We start from the raw sequence: 17,771 nt of genomic DNA, 5'->3' as shown, positions 1-17,771 counted from the left end.
AGGGTCATCAGAGGGCCTCCCAGTGGTTTGAGGCAGCCCTCCTCCTTGCCTCAGGGGGCAAGCACCAAAACCAGAAAAAAGACCATATTGAGGGGGCACGTTGTGTTGAGGGTTTTGCGTGATTGTGTTACTAATGCTATCTTACGATCATGTCGTAGCTTAGGACTGGCGTATCCTGGTCAGTTGTCAGTGGACTATGTTAGCATTTTTGAGGGATATTGAGTGCCCAAAACATTTGTATCATCTACTAGTGAAAACTTCAGCCTCTCGGCACGGCTCGTTTGAACCTGAATAGGTTTCTGTGGTCTGGTATACACCATGTGTGGTGAGACAACTTTCGCTTTCCTGTCTTGTTTTCATGATCAGTAGATGTGGGCGATAGTCTTTCTGGTGACAGTTCGTGTCTCCTTTGAACCTGTCTTATAGGTCAACATTTCACGTTACATTGAGTTTCAGGCCCGGCCAGGATGGCCTTGAGGGCAATGTGGGCCAGGATGGCCTGGTCTTCCTCAGATGGTGAGAAGTTGAGCGCATGTTATGGTCTTCCGCTGGTGCATTGGGCGCATGGATTGATACAGCTAGGTTGCTCCCTTCTACGGGGTGGGCATCCTTAGTTGTGGGGGGCTGTGGGTCTGACATGGTAATGGGGATTATAGGAGGGGGGGGTGCATGAAGTGTTCTCGCAGTGGGAGTTGGGGTAGGTGGGGAGGTGGGTGATGTGGGGGAGGGAGGTGTTTGCAAGGTGGGTTCTTCATTGGGATGGAGATCCATGTTGTTGTCTTCACAGAGAACATTTTGCAGGAAGAAGAGCGGCCCAGTGTGTGGGGTGGAGGGGTTGGGGCGTGTATTGTTGGGGTATGGGCAGAGGGATTGAGAGAGGGATTTGATGGAGGATGGCTGGGTATCTCTCATGTTTTGCTGGGTGTTGGATGGGGTGTCGACTAGGTTTTTATATTTGTCGAGGTTCTGGGGATAGGGCAGGTCAGGTTGGTTTATCTCGGTGGTTAGGAGGTGTTTTCCCTGTTAGGGGTTTTGGGGGCGGTGGAGTGTTGTTGATCTGACATATCATGGGAGGTTTAGTTGGCATTGGGCAGTGTGTTAGTCTGTATACCACAATTTTAGTGGTTATTGCGGGTTTGTTTTGTCAGTCAGGGTCATTTCAGTTTGTTCTTGCAGGGTTTTATACGTGTGCATGTTTATTAGGCTCGTGATTGGATGATATCACAGTATTAGTGATTATTAGAGTCTTTTTCGATGGGTTTTTCTGTGTGTTTAGTTTGGGGTGTTGGGGTGAGGAGTTTTTGTTCTGAGGGGTCAGTATACTTGTGGGTTCATTGTGGTGTCTGCAGTTTCATTTCTGGGTAGGGCTCTCAGAGTTTCGTTGTTCGTGTTGGGGGAGTTTTTGTGTTTTTATTATTGTTTGAGGGCTGTTGTTTTACGTTTGGGCGTGTTTTTGTTTTTGCAGTTGTGATGGTTGGTGGGGGTGTTGGTGTTGCTCTCAAGTGCTGCAGGTATTGGATTGTGATTCAGTTTGATGGGGTTCTTATGTGTAGTGGGTATTGTTTTGTTATCCGGTGTAATTATTGTAGTGGTTCAGGTGGGTATGGCCAGTTGTTAGCTGCGAGCCTTGTTGGCTCTACCTTGCCTGCAGTTTTTCATGCGTGGGAAAATATGACCATGGTGGTGGTTCAGAGTCAAGGGCCCCCCCTCATTCAGTTGCTATGGTGCGCGTCACTTAGGCACCACCAATTGTGTGCAGAGGCCAAATTGACTCAAAGTTTGTAAACCTAACCCTAACCCCTAGCCTATTATGGTAACCCCTACAAGCCGCTGCCAAAGTCGACGCGGAGGATGGAGAATCTGTTTTGATATTGTTGTCGTAGGATTCAACCTAAGTACACAATATGATTTGCGTATGGTGTGGAGTGACTGGCCCTTTCAAATCCACATTTCACTGGTACAATGACCAAAAGAAACAACAATATCAAAGCTACTCAGGCTCATGCAGCTCGTTGGCCCAATAAGCCCACTTCTCCGTCTCGTTCACAAGCAGAGCATAGCCCCATCATTGATGCTGAACACGAAGGCTCAAGTGTGCATGACATGGGGTCACACAGCACAGCACATGTCCCGATAGAAATTGACTTGGACGACAACTTGGAGTCTGACTGTGGATACCTGGGTGGTGTCAATGCAGATTACTCAGGCAGTGATTCGGAATATGAACCGGACACATCAGAGAGCAAATGGTCTGACGATGAAAGCCTTTGTGAATTTGGGGGCAATGATTTGGAGGAAAACTTGGCTGCTCTCAGAGCCGAGGCTGAAAGTTTTCATGGTCACCCAATGCCAACTATTCCCATGTTCGAGAAGAAGACAGCGGTAGAATGGGAGAAGGCAGAATGGAACAGGGCACTTGGATATAATGGCCACTCGGGCCAAACAAAGGGGAGGCATGACAAGGCTGCAAGAGAGCTTGTGGAGTACCGTGAAAAGAGGAAAACATTGTGAGTTTTGAGGTTTGAACAATGAATAACATCTGAGTTACTCATCATTCGTCAGAGATGATCCACAAGTTATGCTTATGCGCAAAATGTTTGGACTGCCCCAGATTTTATGCACCCTCCCCATCTCGTCAGCCCCAGAATTCGAAACTTACCTGACTTCGAGTTAGCCAGTCATGGATTGCGTTACCTCTCCGACAAGTCAGATGATGGGACAGAATCTGATGGTGATGATAGCGACGGTGATCAGCCAGCTGTTCTGCCATTGAAATGGCGCAAGCTCAATGTACCTTACTGTGAGCAGAGAAGGCTGGTGAAGGAAACTCGACTTGATGAGATGAAGAAGGCATTGACTTCAATAGAAAAGCTTTTGAAGGCAAAAAAAATGGTGTTTGTTGGAGGTCCAAATGGGTTGCAGGCAAAATGTGCATGCTCAATCCAGAGTTACCTCACGATGGTCATCAAGATGAAACGGCTCTCCATCGATGCATCACAGAGGGCAGCGGAAAGTCATGGATTTGCTGCAAACTGGGGTGGCCGCCAAGTGCGCAGCTGGACCAGGCTGTGGGTGGCAGATTGCAAACTCCCTGAATCTTTATAAGGTTGACATGTGAAGGTGTACTCCCTTCTCGGTGATCCCACGATTGCCACCAAGCTGCGTGCATATGTCCACTCAAACAAATGGGTCGTAAATCCAGAAAAGCTCATTCAACTCTCACAAGATAAGCTTATCCCTGCTGAAGCCACAAAATACACACAAAACCTTGTTGAGGAGGAGATGCTGCGTGGTCTGAAGAAGTACATGGAGCTTGAAATATTTCCCGTAACCATCTGAAGGTTGGCCGAGGCATTTCACTGAGCACCGCTCGTTGATGGTTTCAATGCAAAGGTTTTCATTTCCTCAAACACCGGAAGGGTCTTTATTTCAATGGGCATGACCATCCAGATGTAATCCACTATCGCCAGCAACAGTTCTTGCCATTTATGAAGGCCTGTGAATCCAGATTGGTTCGATTTGCTGTTGGCGACGTTGATACTGAAGTGCCAGCCAATCTGTCAAATTATGTTGAACATTGTTTGGTTCTCTGTGCACACGACAAATTGACAGCACAAGCCAATGATGCAGTTGGCCAGTATTGGGTTTTTGAGGATGAATTCCATCTGCAGAAAAAGGGAGCAGGTCGTGGACTTCACTGAAGTGATGTCATCTGTTCCACAGTTGGTCATTTAATCGAAGCAGGAGAAACAATGGAATATGGCAAGAACCACGAAGGCTATTGGTGCGGTGAGAATTTCTGCACTCAGGTTTGTCATAATCGCTGTGCCTGTATGAAAATGTCCCATTTGTTCACTCCCAGCTTACTGAGAAAATCATCCCCACATTTGAGCGTGCTCACGGTCCTGGATATCAAGCACTATTTCTCATCGACAACTCTCAAGGACATTCTGCATATGCTGAGGATGCGCTTCTTGTCAGCTGAATGAATATTCATCCAGGGGGGAAACAGGCCAGCATGCGGAATGGGTGGTTTATCCAAGATGGCATATGAGTCGAGCAGGAAATGTCATTCCCACCCGACCATCTGGAACATCCTGGCAAACCAAAGGGTGTCAAGGCCGTTCTGACTGAACGTGGCTTGTACGAGCACCGGTGCGGGAAATGCAAATCAAAGTGCGAGGCAGATGCTACTCATTGCTGCAACAAGCGCATACTGGAATTGCAGCCTGACTTTCAGGAGCAACATTCACTCGTTCGGGAGATCATCGAGAATGCCGGTCATCTTTGCATATTCTTACCAAAGTTCCATTGCGAGCTGAACTTTATCGAGTTCTTCTGGGGAAAGGTCAAGAGATACCTTCATAAACACTGACTGCACGTTCGATGGGTTGAAGGCTAACATGCCACGAGCATTGGCATCCGTTTCGTTGCAGACTATCCGGTTATGGGAGCATCGGGCTCACAGGTGGTTGGATGCCTATCGGTCGGGGCTTGGGACCAAAGATGCACAGCTGAAGGTCCAGCAGTTCAGTTCAACCAAGTACAAGTCCCACCGATGAGTTCCGGAGACTGTAGCACAACTTTTTGATTGACTGTCAGTAGGGTAGATAACAAGTGGACAATCTGACTGCCGACAAAAAAATTATCTCTGTCAAATTTAGTCAGATTGAAAATCGCTCTTACAGTTTTGTTCATCTCATCGAAAGGAATGTTTTGGTAAGAGTAATTAAAATTCTGACATTTTTTCAAGATGGTAGGACATTAGCACACAATTGGTGGTGTCTAAGTGACGTGCACCATATATAAAGAATATACAAGGACTCATGGGGGTCGACACATTCATGATCAAGTGAACGTTGCCAACGGTCATCGACTTTCCCACTACTTTGCATTCAGTGAACAAACACAACACTGCAGGTCACTGACCGGCAGAACACTGCATCTGTGACCCCAAATTTGACAACACTCGATATTTCCCCGGGCCTTCAGTCTCGCATTTCAGTTTTTGTGGAGACTTATTATGGTTGATCTTTGGTGACGGCTTGATTTGCCGTCATGCCGCATGCATTTTTCATAGTCCACTGTACATATTGTATATACAAAGCACACCTAACAATATTCTATGTCACAGCAGGTTTGTTCGCCACACATTGCCGAAACCTTCGTGCTCGCTGTGGGCAACAGCGAGTTCAACTACTGCAACATTTCACCACTTCATGCTACCCATTGTCAAGTGTGACCTGAAATTACGGGGATGCCAGTCTCAAATCTGTCCTAAGGCAGTGTTCATGTCCATTCCTCTCCACACAGCTCATTCCTCTCGAACGAAGGCAGATCGCTCTGGGCGCGAACTATGTCCCCACTGGTTGACAGCGAGCTCGAGCTTGTCCTCAGACTTGTTCCCCTCAACATCATGTTCACTAATATTTCTGGCGACGAAGCCACACAGGCAGGTAGACTCGAGAACAATGCTCCACACACCGAATTCACATTCCCATCAGCGTGTTGTACCGCCGATGGCGATGAGAAGACACATCAATCAGATACATCAACCTCGCAGTTTGATTTCAGTTTTATGGGCCATATTGGCGTGCTATGGGTGGAGCTTTCTGTTCAAGGATTTCAAGAAGGCTGGTGGCATGCACAGTGCACTGTACAGAGGCAGCCGCGGCACTCAACCATGCTATAGATGCCGTGAAGAAGATGCTGGTCGAGCAGAGGATCTGGATGGGGCAACACATTACCTCTTCCGTCGACACCGTACTACGACTGCATCGCAAGTGACATGACCACACTATTGTCCCCACATGTATCCGGATTCCAACGACCGTAGCATCAAATTGTACATCGCAGGGAGCTCATTCGGCATGATGCCTGTGCAGATATTGTTTGACTTCAGAGAATCAGAGTGCATGGAAACTCGGGAAAACATATTTGACGTCAATTTGACTATACAAAAGTTGTTATAAATCCTATCTTCTTCATCATGACCGGATTCAATAAACTCCAGAACTTCATGTCATCAGTACTCCTTTACGCCCTCCCGCAAGCATCATACTCATTGTTCCATGCACTGGTAAAAACAAGTACATCAGCACTCAGCTTCAGGAGACAATGACAACGACAGGCTCACCCAGGTACTGTGGAGTGGAGCAAGCCTCAAGGCTCAGCGCTCATGAACATAAGAACGTAGTCCCACTGGTGATATGACATTTAGTTCCACCCATGCATGCCATAAACTTATAGATTTTGTCATTGAGACAGTAAAACCCAAAATCGTTGCTGTGATTGAAACCTTTCATGTTTGAGCACCCCACTTCATCAGTGGATAGCCATCAGCATGTGGTCAAAGGTCTGCACTGTAGGCAACAAAAGCGCTCACCAGTTGTGTGGCAGGGTAGGTTCAAGGGCGATACCGTCAGATCCTCGGATGCGATGGCTACGCCAGCCATCGCTGCGGCAGAGATGATCATAGTGGTGAGTGAAGTGAATTTCATGGCTGAAAATTGATAGTAATTTCTGAATCAAAAACTAATACGCTGGCTTTTATCCACAGGTAGTGTATAGGGGACAGCCAAACAATCTGGATGTGCTTGCATCACGAAGCTGCGCTCCATGACATAATTGTTTTGAAGGCATCAAATAATGTGCCGGACGCACTCCGCCACTGAGTCCTTCTGGTAGTACATGTTAGTGAACTTCGATCTATGGTGATGTATTCACCCAATTTCAGATTTGCAGGGATGCACAGACACACTCACTGACCATATGCATGTGGAAACTCATTAGGCCTGACCCTATGCCTGCATGACCTCACCACTAGAGCATACCAGAAGCCAGGCCAGTGGTCGCAGGGGTAAACTGTAACGGCATTGTGGAATAATTGACCTAGATGGCTCCAACTTACGAGTTGTTGACCCATTAGTAGATGTATTTTTCAGTCGTAGATTGGGTATTGGCGTCCGTCGGTGGAGTTCACGTACTGTTTATGACCACGTGCTACATACGCAATGTCAATTTATCCGCAACTTATTCCAATTGTTTGCGATATTTGCATTGCTGATTATGTTGGGACTGGTGCTACACATGGCACGAGCATTTGATTCATCGCGCGCCAATGTGTTCTTGATGGATGAATTAAATGGACTTGGCCTACCAACAAATGTACGTTTTTTCGTGTGTTCGCTCCAACGTCACGGCCTATGATACAAAATCATGAAAGTCATGCATGTGTTTTGTGGAAAGGAAATAAGCTGAGCACCAGCTGGCAGCAGTTCCCATCAATTTGGATTCGGTGGTCAAAACTTAACTAGTGTTGAGCACGCCAGAAAGTCTAGGCTGAGTGCTGAAAAGGAAGTGTGATGACGACTCGAAGTAGTAATACTTGAGGCGAAGGCACATGGAAAAAGACTTAGACGATCTGCGCAATGTCACCAGGTAATAGCTTAGTTGCAAGAATGCCGGGCTTTACAATACTATCTACTGGGTCTTTTATGTGTTTTCTGTAGATAAGCCATGTGATATAAGTAGGTACGCGCGCAGCACGGTTATTCGGAAAGTTCAGAACCCGAGACACAGAATATCAAAAGGAAAAGATAACCAGTCACATGGTAATAATGGAAGGGTGTTGATTGGTGGCCGTGCAAATGCCACATACCCCCCTCCAGGGGACTGCCAAGTCTCCTTTACTTCCTACCCACTACACCCTTGTCCTTCTTGTTGACGCGGCCGACTTCCCTCGCGACCTCGTTGTTATAATCATCCTCAGCGCCTCCCATGCGCATGTCATCCGTCTGATTAGTCTCCTTCTGTGCTGGGGCCCGGCTAGGCCCAACCTTGGAACCACTGACATTGGATTTAGGAGGACAGGGAATGGCAGGTGCGGGTGAGGAGGGCGGCTGAGGGCTATCAAGGTACTGCCTCTTGCTCTTCTGAGCTTTGATAGCTTCATCATGGCGGAGGTTCTGACGATGGGACCTCTCAAGGTTATCCCATAGGGTGTCGTCAATCAACTCCGCCTTACGCTTGTTTAGCCAACGCCCTCCCTCCGGGTCACGGGGAGTAGTAGTAGTAGGTTGAATGATGGTAGGTTGGACCTTGTCATCTCCGACGAGAAATTCAGTGGTCACGGCAGGTCCGTTGATCTTCACCACGTCATCCGTCCCGACGGTAGTAAATTTAACGAGAATCTCGGGCTCATTAAAGTTAAACTCAAATGTGAACTTGTCGTAACTGAGCGGCACAGGCTGGGTAGTGCGGTCTTCTCCAGATCGCAGAAGCGCAGTCATAGTCCACAAAAGACTTGACTTGTTCGTGAGTGACCGAGTAGAGTTGTTGGGGGACTTGCATGTCCGAGAAGGTATACATCCCAGGCCCTGAAAGGGTAAAGTTGCGAAAAGCTGAGTTGTGCATGGGGTCTGGACGGTAATCTTCTTCTTGCGAGTGTACCAAAAGGATGTTGAAGTTGGAAGTGTTATAAGTGCTGACGGGAGTGAGACATATGTGCCCTAAAAACACCTGGGGATTGTCAGTTGGTGCCTCCCCGTCGCCATCCGCCAGCTCACCGATGGACTCTATCCCAACGACGTTAAAATAATCTTTTAGTGCATCAAGATGTTCTACCTGATCGAATGGTAGCCAAGTCCTGTCCCTGGACTTCCATTGAACTTCGAAGTCCGCATTCGTTCGGGTGCCTTTATGAGACAGTATCCGATCGACAGCCCATTCGCGTTCCGCATGGTCATCGAACTCAGCGATCTGAGTTTCAAGCCGTCCGGGAAACCGACGGTCGTCATTAGGCACGTGGATCCGTAGGTAAGATGAGTGAAACACAGGATGTACACCCCGCTGTTTCAGCCTGCTGGGTAGCTCTATTCGATACGAGTTATTCCTGAAGTCTTCCAATATTCGGTAAGGGCCAATATACTTGGGTATGAACTTTCATAATAATCCCTTAGGAAAGCTAATGTTTTTAGACAACACATATACTAGGTCGCCTATTACGAAAGGGCTGGCCCTCCTATGCTTGTTAGCCTCTCTTGTCTGCTTAACGCGTGCAGCCAATATCGTGTCATGCGCGGTGAGCACTGTCGCCTTCATTTTCTGAGCATATACTCTTACCCCTGAGTACTCAGTTGAGTCGGGCGTTTCCCATATCATTGGCCGAGGCATGCGACCTGAGTTGACAAAGAACAGCGGGTACGTCGTTGACTCATTGTGCGCTAAGTTTATCGCAAACTCGATCGCAGGCAAACGACCTACCCAGTCTGTTTGGTTGGGTGATATGACACATCGTATCATCTGTGTCACAGTCTGATTCGCGCGTTCAGTAGATCCATCTGTTTCAGGATGATAAGCACTGGACATCTTCTGTTTGATACCAATCAGCTTATTCAGGTGCATCCAGAATCTGCTCGTGAACAGCACGTCGCGATCGCTTATGATCGCTTTAGGTAGGCCATGGTGTTTATACACCTCCGCGAACATTAATTCTGCTATCTCTTTAGCATTGTAGTTCATTCGGCTTGGCACGAGGTGCACCATCCCCATGAATAAATCGATTATCATGGTGATACTATCAAATTCCCTGTCCCTATTGCTCGACAATGGTAGGGGCCCAACAAAGTCCACGCCAATTGCCTCCCAAGGCTTCGATGGCACCTTTAATGAGTGTAATAGTCCCATTGGTTTCTGGTTCGGTGGTTTACTCCGTTGACAGGATTTACACGAAGCGCAGAATGCCTGCACGTCAGGTACTAGTGTCTTCCACCAGACATACTCTCGTAAGTACAACATTGTTTTTCGCGCACCCAGATGAGCTAATAATGAGTGTGCTTGGTCAATTAGAGTCTTGCACAATTTTCGTCCTTCCACCAAGACGTCCGGGATGCAGAGTAGTACCCTATCCTGCAGGCGCAGCCACAGGTACCTGTCCTGCAACTCAAAGTTCTTATACGAGCCAGGGGCGTCAAGTATTGTTTTGAAGAATGAGTCTTCCTCATAGCACCCCTTTACCTCGGAAAGCAGGGCTTTGTTCTCAGGGTACATTATTGGCAGCTTAGCCGGCTGGTATTCGGGCTCTGTTAACCCTTCTTTCAGGTTTTCAATTTCTTCCCGTGTTGCCACGCGCAGCGTCTCATCTGGTTGGCTATACTCAGGGTTTGGCACCATCAGGTGCTCTCCCCCTTCCTTTCGTTCGACTGGGCCCTTTAGGACGAAACGATCCCCTATCCGCCGCGCAAATTCTGCCGACGTCTCAGGGCGTCCCATCTCCACAGGCTCAACTGGCCCACATCCCCCAACTCTTCGGTTCATGGAAGGTTTGGGATTGCCTTCCCCCAAAACTCTTCGGTTCATGGAAGGTTTGGGGTTCTCTGCCACCAAAACTCTTGGGTTCATGAAAGGTTTGGGTTTGTCCATCCCTAGAACTCCTCGGTTCATGAAAGGTATGGTCGAGCCCATACCAGGAATCGGATCACTCGGCCTGGCCACCACCTGCGCACTGCGACGAGGCAGGTCAGCCATCGCCTCCTTGCCCACTATCACCGGCATCGAAATGATGCCTACCACCAAAGACGGGATGGCGTCCCCATCGAGGGCGACGTACTCACTCGGCGCCCTGACCGTCCCTGGCTCATCAAACTCGTAGAGGCGAGATAATGCATCAGGCAAGATGTTCTCCTCCCCAGGGAGATACTCTATGGTAAAGTCAAACTCACCTGTCGTCTCCTGCCAATGAGCCTGATGCCCTGACAGGTTCTTTTGTTTCAAGAAGTGGACCAAGCCCTTGTGGTCAGTCAGCCAGGTGAAGGGGACACCCTGCAGGATGCCCCGATGTCTTGTCATAGTCTCCACCCCTGCTAACAACTCTTGTTCATGCACAGGGTAGTTACATTGGGCGGACGACATTTTCGCGGAGTAGAACACCGCTACGCACGCTGTTCGCCAGTTGTCCCCCTGTGCGATTACGCCGCCAATGCCCGTGGTGCTGGCGTCCATCATCATCCATATCCTAGCGTGCCCCGGTGAGTAATCCAACGGCATCCTACTGTGCGGGGCACACGCCGACACGTAACGTTTAACCTCATCAAAGGCACGCTGTTCCGTGTGCATCCAACGGAATGGAACACTATCCGCTGACGCTTCCGATAGGACCCCCAAGGGTAACCTCACCTGGTGGATATCGTCCGCCAGGTACCCTACCAAACCAATGAATCTGCGGCACAGCGTTCAGTTCGTAGGAACCTTCCAGGCCAGGATCTTATCCACTTTGGCAGGGTCCATTCGGATCCCATCCTTGCCCACCACGCGTCCGAGGATTTTTATCTCGTCACACAAGAACTGGAGCTTGCTCTCACTCAGGTAAAGATTTTCCCGCTCTAAGATCTTTAAAACCTTCTTGATGTGATCTATATGGTCCTCCAGAGTATCAGAGTAGACGATGATGTCGTCAAGGTATACGTCCATAAATTTCCCGATGTACTCGCCGAACAAATGGTTCATCAGTGCCTGGTAAGTGGCTGGCGCGTTACAATCCCCTTGCTGGATAACATTACTGACCATATTCCCATCAGGTGTGGTAATGGTGGACTGCGGTACGTGCTCAGGTATGATTCTAATCTGTTCATAGGTGTCCTGACCATCGATCAAGGACTTATAGTTCTTACACGATACTCTGCGCAAGATGCCCTCCATGTCAGGTAGGGGTGACAAGAGCTTCCTAGTGTTGTTGTTGCGCTCACTCAGATCAAACACCATCCTCAGTCGATCCAATCCGGGTTTTCTCAAAAACAGCATCGGGACCGTATTCCCTGCGCTCGTCACCTGCCAGCGTCCCGACGCAAGGTACGCTGCTCTCTTCTCCGACCATTGTGGCCTCATTGCCTCTGGGCAATGCGATGGTCGCCACAGGTACACCTTCGTCTTGTCGATTAACGGGATCGTGTGGTTAATCGCGCGTAACGGTGGCAATCCTGTCACCGCCGCCTTTATACACAGTGGTCATGCTAATTCTTTTAGGTACTCACGAACCTTACCGAGCTCCTCGGAGTATATGTGCGCCGCACGAGACTCCAACATGGAGACTTCGTCGCCTTTCATTGGCATGGGCAGATTGCTCCCCACAATAACCTTTGGTCAGTTGAATCCCACTGTGACCTTATGCTGGTATAGGAACGGCGTCCCTAATATTAAATCGTAGTTTTGTAGATTTATGACATTGAAGTATCATTTGTTATTGATACCTTGATACTGCAAGCGGGCCTTCGCGCTGTAATTCACCTTAGAGCGCGAACCCTGGACCGCGAGCTGGATGGTTAAGGGTTTTTCTAGTTGCGTCAAAGGTAAGCGCAACTGTTCCGCTAAGGTTAACTACATAAAGTCTGCTAACGACCCGGTATCGATCAAAACACGAGCAGGGCGACCGTTGATGTGTACAACCACGACTATCGGCTTGGGCAACAGTTGCGTGAAGTCCCAAGTCAGTGCGGCATTGCGCTGCAATGTGGGGTATGTCCCTGCGGGGACTGACACCCCGTTAAACTCTATGATATGTATTAACCTGTGCACTTGCCACATCCACATTGGAGGTATGGGTTCTAATATATATCTTGCCAGCTTGTCCAACTGACAATCCATTGGCAACAGCGATCCGCGATCTAACAGCCGAAATACATCCCATTCGCAAGTCCACTTGTCAAACTTGTCCTGCAGGGCATGGTAGCCTGCAGTGAGTTGCTTTGCATACCAGTTAGTGATGTCAAAGCACCTGTTCATTAACAGTTTCTCAGACACAGTTGCCGAGAAGGACAACACGGTGTCGTAGACTTTGTAGAGCCCATGACCTACGAAGCAACACTCGAACCTCCGCGGTGCTCTACACGCGGGCCCATCGTTTGGGTACTGGGACCGCGAGTCCAATAGGAATGTAGCGTGCTCTGCCAAGGCATCTCCCATAGACCCAGACCTCCAGGTACATTGACGCTCACTCCTCGTGAGGTCTCGTTTATCATAGCCCCGTCTTAGACCAAGGTGACGCCAGTACCAGCGATCTAGTTTGAATAACGGATTCATCAGTGACGCAATAGGTACGGTAAGCTCTGGATCCAGCCTGCATCCTGAGTTCATTATGACGTACTCATTCTCTGTTACCTGGTACAGGTAGAAATGGTCAGTGGCCAGCAAGTCCGCATTGTCTGGGGCATCCCCAGGATACAGTATCCCCGACAGCTTGACATGAGCTCACTCAGCTAACGCATCTCCCATGCCATTCGGGCCGGGGTTGCATGTTGCCTCCCATATCATATCAGTGAATCCTATGGAGCTGACAAAAGCCTCTCCTCCGGCTTCTGTCGCCTCGGCCAGTCCGCGTAATCGATCGACCTCCCCTAGGTCTACCTCAATTCCATAGCTCGATATGCCTGGTGGTCTGCCTGGTGAGTCCATTTTCACATTATTCTGCTCCGGACAATGACGAGATTGGTGTCCAGGTTGTTTACACCTGAAACACTTTCCTTCGGCGGCCAATCGATCATGCTCTTCCTTGGGCAGCGGCTCGAACTGTTTGCCCATTGATGTCGGGGGCTTTCGACCCTCGTCTCCCCTTGGGCGGGCCTGATCTCCTGGTTTCTGGTCCTTAGACCACGGCCTGTCGCCCTTCCCAGCTCCCGGGCCTTTCTTTTGATTGCGCTTGTGCGGCCCCTTGCCTTTGCGATTCTTCTCAGGGGTAACAAAGGAGCTTTCAAGGTGCGTTGGGTCCTTCTTTGACTGACGGTCCCGTCCTACAGGTACTGATTGGGATATTTCAATTATTTCTGCCGCCGCCAACACCTCGTTAAAGGTGGAGACCTTGGGGTTAAGTTCTTTCTTCCATAGCTCACGCTGGATGTCCGTCTTGAGTCCAAACCACAGTCGTTCGACTCGTTGACATTCATCAATGTCACCGATCATGTTCCAGAGTTCACTGAGTTCATAGAAGTAAGCTCTGACTGTCTTGTCATTCTGGTAGCAGCGCTTAAGCTTAGCGCGCAGCTCCGTCCGGAAGTTCACTGGGAAGCAATGGTTGAAGAGTTCCATGAAGAACTCCGTCAACCGCCATTGGTAAGGATCCCTAGCCACTTCGCGGATATAGAACTCATGCGCTTTTCCGGTTAGATAACGTGACAGGGTAAACACACGTGCTTTGGACCTCACGCGACTGTCCTTCACATAGGCGGTGCCTTCAGTAATGAATCGGTGGTATGCCCTCGAATCGGCTTCACCGTCATACACCGTTGGTGGCACTGGTCTCAGGATGGTGGGTCTTTTCTTCTTTGCCTTTCGCTTGCTTGACGATTTCCTCGTTCGTCGTCTTTGCGACCCCTCAGTGTCTGAGCTGCTGGAAGACTCTGTCAAGGACTCGGACATTGTTGTTTCATCAGAGCCCTCGTCGCTACTATCAGAGCTATCGTCAGACGGATCTGATGGGACTTTGCCCTTCTTCCTGTCCGACTTGGTCCTCTTCAGGGCCCGCCCGATGTAGCTTTGCACCGTCACCTGATGCACTGGTTGCATGGTCTGCGGAGCTTCGCTGGGTGCCTGGGCCTTGGATGAGGGCTTAATAGTCCTTTCTAACATCGCTCTGACTGGTTTCAGTTGCGTAGAGGCGCTATTCGCACCCTTAGTGAGAGCCTCCTTCTGCGGCAGTTCACGTTCTGCCCTTCTGGCCAGTTCACGAATCTTCTTCTCATATTTACACTGCATTCTGGCCTCCGCCTTGCACACAGCCTCCATTGTTCTTTCCTGAATGAGTCTTTCAATCTCATCTTCGGACAGTTCATTATTCACCACCGAACCGACCAGCTCATCGGTACGAGTCATTCATTTCCTGATCAGCGTCGGTATCCTCAGCAGCAGCTTTCGCAGCATTCCAGGCTTTGAACGCCACACGCTGGGCATCTGCGTCAAGCTCTTCCTCATCCAGGTCCGCTGCCCCCATTCCCTGGGGTCAGTGGCCTTTCCTTTGGAGGGCCCCACCATCCGCTGGTCAGGGCTGCCAGCTTTTGTTCGTGAGTGCAACAGCGATCGTCTACGATCAATACGCTCACGTTCGTCGTCTGTTAGACGACGCTCGGCCTCTCATACGAGGTTTCGCTGTTCTCGAGTTAATGCGGGTGAACTCTCATCCGCGTTATCGTTTTCCCCCGAAGAGGTTCCCTTATGGTTTCTCTTATGCTTTACTGCAATCCAAGGATGATCGTCATCGTCGGACTCATCGCTTTCAGAGTCTGGACCCGCTTCACTGAGAGCGGGAGGTATGGTTTCGTTCAAAATCTCGTTTACGTCTTCCACTGATTCTGTATTATACACAGGGGTAACGTCAGCCACTGAGACCTGCTCAGTGGTTGTCTCCCTGGCGGCGCGAGGCCTTATCCAGGGGCTACTCGCCTGGACTATATTGCTATAGGAATGAACAGTCCTGAGGACGGAGGTCTCCGATCCAGCCACTACAGGAGCGGCTGTCTCAGGGTTGTTGTCATTGTCCATGATGTTCGAGGGGGAGTCGACGGGGGTAGCTGGCATAGCACTGGGGAGATTAGGAGTCGGGAGGGCTCCCCGGGCGCGTTTTTTGGTGGGACGTAGGTTGTATCGGTTTGTTGTCATGTTGAGAGTGTCTGTCGTCGACTCGTCGCCAGAAGTTGGCCAAACCTAGGTTATCGAGGAACGGCAGTGGGGTTGGTTTAGATAAAGCTAGAGTGAAGGTGAAAAAATATGTGACGACGGCTCGAAGTAGTAATACTTGAGGTGAAGGCACACGGAAAAAGACTTAGACGATCTGCGCAATGTCACCAGGTAATAGCTTAGTTGCAAGAATGCCAGGCTTTACAATACTATCTACTGGGTCTTTTATGTGTTTTCTGTAGATAAGCCATGTGATATAAGTAGGTACGCGCGCAGCACGGTTATTCGGAAACTTCAGAACCCGAGACACAGAATATCAAAAGGAAAAGATAACCAGTCACATGGTATAATGGAAGGGTGTTGATTGGTGGCTGTGCAAACACCACAGGAAGCATGGCCGCACATCGCCTGTGCTTTTGAATAGTATATTCCATCTATTGAAACCGTGTCAGCTGTGACAGACAAAAGCATTTAACTCATTCGCGATGACTTGGCAGCATGACCGTCATCTACTGGTTGGAAACGTGTCCGAGTCGTGTCCGCCAATGATGAGCAAAACTGAAAGAGACACATGAAACAAAACTGAAACACAGGCTTGAATCTTGATTGCGGAAGATGACAACAGTAGTGTCCAAGCTATGGAGGGAATGGTAGAATATGCAATATGGAACTACACACCAACAATCTTCTGTTCGAGCGGCACCTTCTTCACAGTGTCTGCCATGGCTGCCTTCGTACAGTCCATGCCCCCATCTCGAAATGTGAGTTATGTGGCTAGGAATGGATGTGAACACTGCCGTCAGACACAACCAGATTCGACTGGCACCGTAATCTCAGGTCATGCTGGACAATGGGTAGCATGAAGTGATGAATTGCTGCAGTAGTTGAGCTCGCTGTTGCCCACAGCGAGCACGAAGGTTTCAGCAACGTGCAGCGTCAACTTGGACTGCTGTGACATACAAGTGACATATGATTTATATTGTTACTACTAGGTGTGCTCTGTATATACAACAAACATCGTCTCTCCCGAGCCTTTCTATCCACTAGTTAGTCTCTCTTTCTTCTCTTCGAGCTCCCGCCTGTAATCCTTTGTATTCTGCGACTCCAATGAAATGTGACCGAGTCCCCCGAGCAGCATCAGCAAAATCACAAATGACTTAACCTGCCTTTTTTGATATTTTCCCGCGATATAAGCCACAAAATGAGCCTGAGTCTCAAAAGACGTGTCAAGGCCACTCGCTTTCTTAAACTGTCTCAATTTGTCTTGTACCGACTTTTCATGTGCGGCACAAGACAAGAAAACTCGCAAAAGGGCAAAAATGTGTCATTCAAATGTCCTAGATATCATCGGAAAAGTGACTGCAGAAGATTCAAAAGATGGAATAAGAGGTAATCAAGCCGGACAAAAAGGCACATAAATGACAGAGAAAGTCATTAAAAGCTGCATGAAAGGAGGAAAATGCAGTAGAAAAAAAGAAAATGACGGTGCAAACCACGATGTAAAAGAGCAAAAGGTACAGATAATATGAGGGGGGGAGAAATTTGCCCTGATTAAATCTGAAAGAAAAATAAAGGATTTAGTAGGATGTGGCTAGGATAAATCTCAAGTGCAAATTACCAGACATCTTCATGGTCATCCATTTCATCGTCTGAGTTGATGCTTGCACCAGGCTTCTTCAGGTGCTTGTATGCAATGGATGCCGTCAGGTGTGTTGCTTCCGGGCCCTTCTTTTTTGCTGCCCAAACAAATGCGGCAGTTTTCATCCCCCATTTAACGACCGAGAATGCATGCTCTGTTCCCGTCTCCTTGCCAGTAGCCTTGTTGAGCGTCTTTGGTGTCTGGAAACGAGTCTTCCGTGCTGTGGTTGGTATGTCCGCATCCTCCAAATTTTCGATGCTGACGGCATTGTCGCTGAGTAGAGAAAATGCACGTTCAAGCTGGAAAACAAATATCAGCCCATCCTGGTCAAAACAGGCATGAGAAATTGACGCACCGAGACAGCACATAATCCAAGAGCTCCAACAAAGCCACCCTGAGCTAGATTATCAGTATCGAGAGCGGGAACATCAGCATGCCCAAGCGTGCGAGAGAGATGGGCAGTAGTGAGAAG

At 48.9% G+C, this 17,771-nt stretch overlaps 6 protein-coding genes across 6 annotated transcripts; 2 read left to right on the top strand and 4 right to left on the bottom strand.

The window, feature by feature from the left end:
* Positions 1-1,962: 1,962 nt before the first annotated feature.
* Positions 1,963-2,511, top strand: EDB91DRAFT_1064024 (uncharacterized protein; the record flags this gene model as incomplete). Its single annotated transcript, XM_041314656.1, has 1 exon — positions 1,963-2,511. One exon carries the CDS (start codon positions 1,963-1,965, stop codon positions 2,509-2,511), a length of 549 nt encoding a protein of 182 aa, XP_041169558.1.
* Positions 2,512-5,220: 2,709 nt separating this feature from the next.
* EDB91DRAFT_1175072 (uncharacterized protein) lies at positions 5,221-6,077 on the top strand (the record flags this gene model as incomplete). Its single annotated transcript, XM_041320352.1, has 2 exons — positions 5,221-5,903; positions 5,964-6,077. A coding segment is annotated over exon 1 (496 nt), but the record flags the coding sequence as incomplete, so codon positions are not given.
* A 1,611-nt stretch (positions 6,078-7,688) lies between these two features.
* Positions 7,689-8,291, bottom strand: EDB91DRAFT_1088214 (uncharacterized protein; the record flags this gene model as incomplete). Its single annotated transcript, XM_041316381.1, has 1 exon — positions 7,689-8,291. One exon carries the CDS (start codon positions 8,289-8,291, stop codon positions 7,689-7,691), a length of 603 nt encoding a protein of 200 aa, XP_041169556.1.
* A 4,081-nt stretch (positions 8,292-12,372) lies between these two features.
* EDB91DRAFT_1064019 (uncharacterized protein) lies at positions 12,373-13,230 on the bottom strand (the record flags this gene model as incomplete). Its single annotated transcript, XM_041314653.1, has 1 exon — positions 12,373-13,230. A coding segment is annotated over one exon (858 nt), but the record flags the coding sequence as incomplete, so codon positions are not given.
* Positions 13,231-14,842: 1,612 nt separating this feature from the next.
* Positions 14,843-15,642, bottom strand: EDB91DRAFT_1256180 (uncharacterized protein; the record flags this gene model as incomplete). The annotated part of the gene is made up of 2 exons (XM_041324115.1): positions 14,843-14,980; positions 15,124-15,642. 2 exons carry the CDS (start codon positions 15,640-15,642, stop codon positions 14,843-14,845), a joined length of 657 nt encoding a protein of 218 aa, XP_041169554.1.
* A 1,632-nt stretch (positions 15,643-17,274) lies between these two features.
* EDB91DRAFT_1088212 (uncharacterized protein) lies at positions 17,275-17,698 on the bottom strand (the record flags this gene model as incomplete). Its single annotated transcript, XM_041316380.1, has 2 exons — positions 17,275-17,598; positions 17,655-17,698. Coding segments are annotated over 2 exons (368 nt in total), but the record flags the coding sequence as incomplete, so codon positions are not given.
* Positions 17,699-17,771: the final 73 nt, after the last annotated feature.

Source organism: Suillus paluster (genome assembly GCF_016628075.1).
Source record: "Suillus paluster strain FC165 chromosome Unknown EDB91scaffold_176, whole genome shotgun sequence".
Taxonomy (NCBI): domain Eukaryota; kingdom Fungi; phylum Basidiomycota; class Agaricomycetes; order Boletales; family Suillaceae; genus Suillus; species Suillus paluster.
Note: the sequence above shows the minus strand (reverse complement) of the source record. Positions and strands in the feature narration are given on the sequence as shown.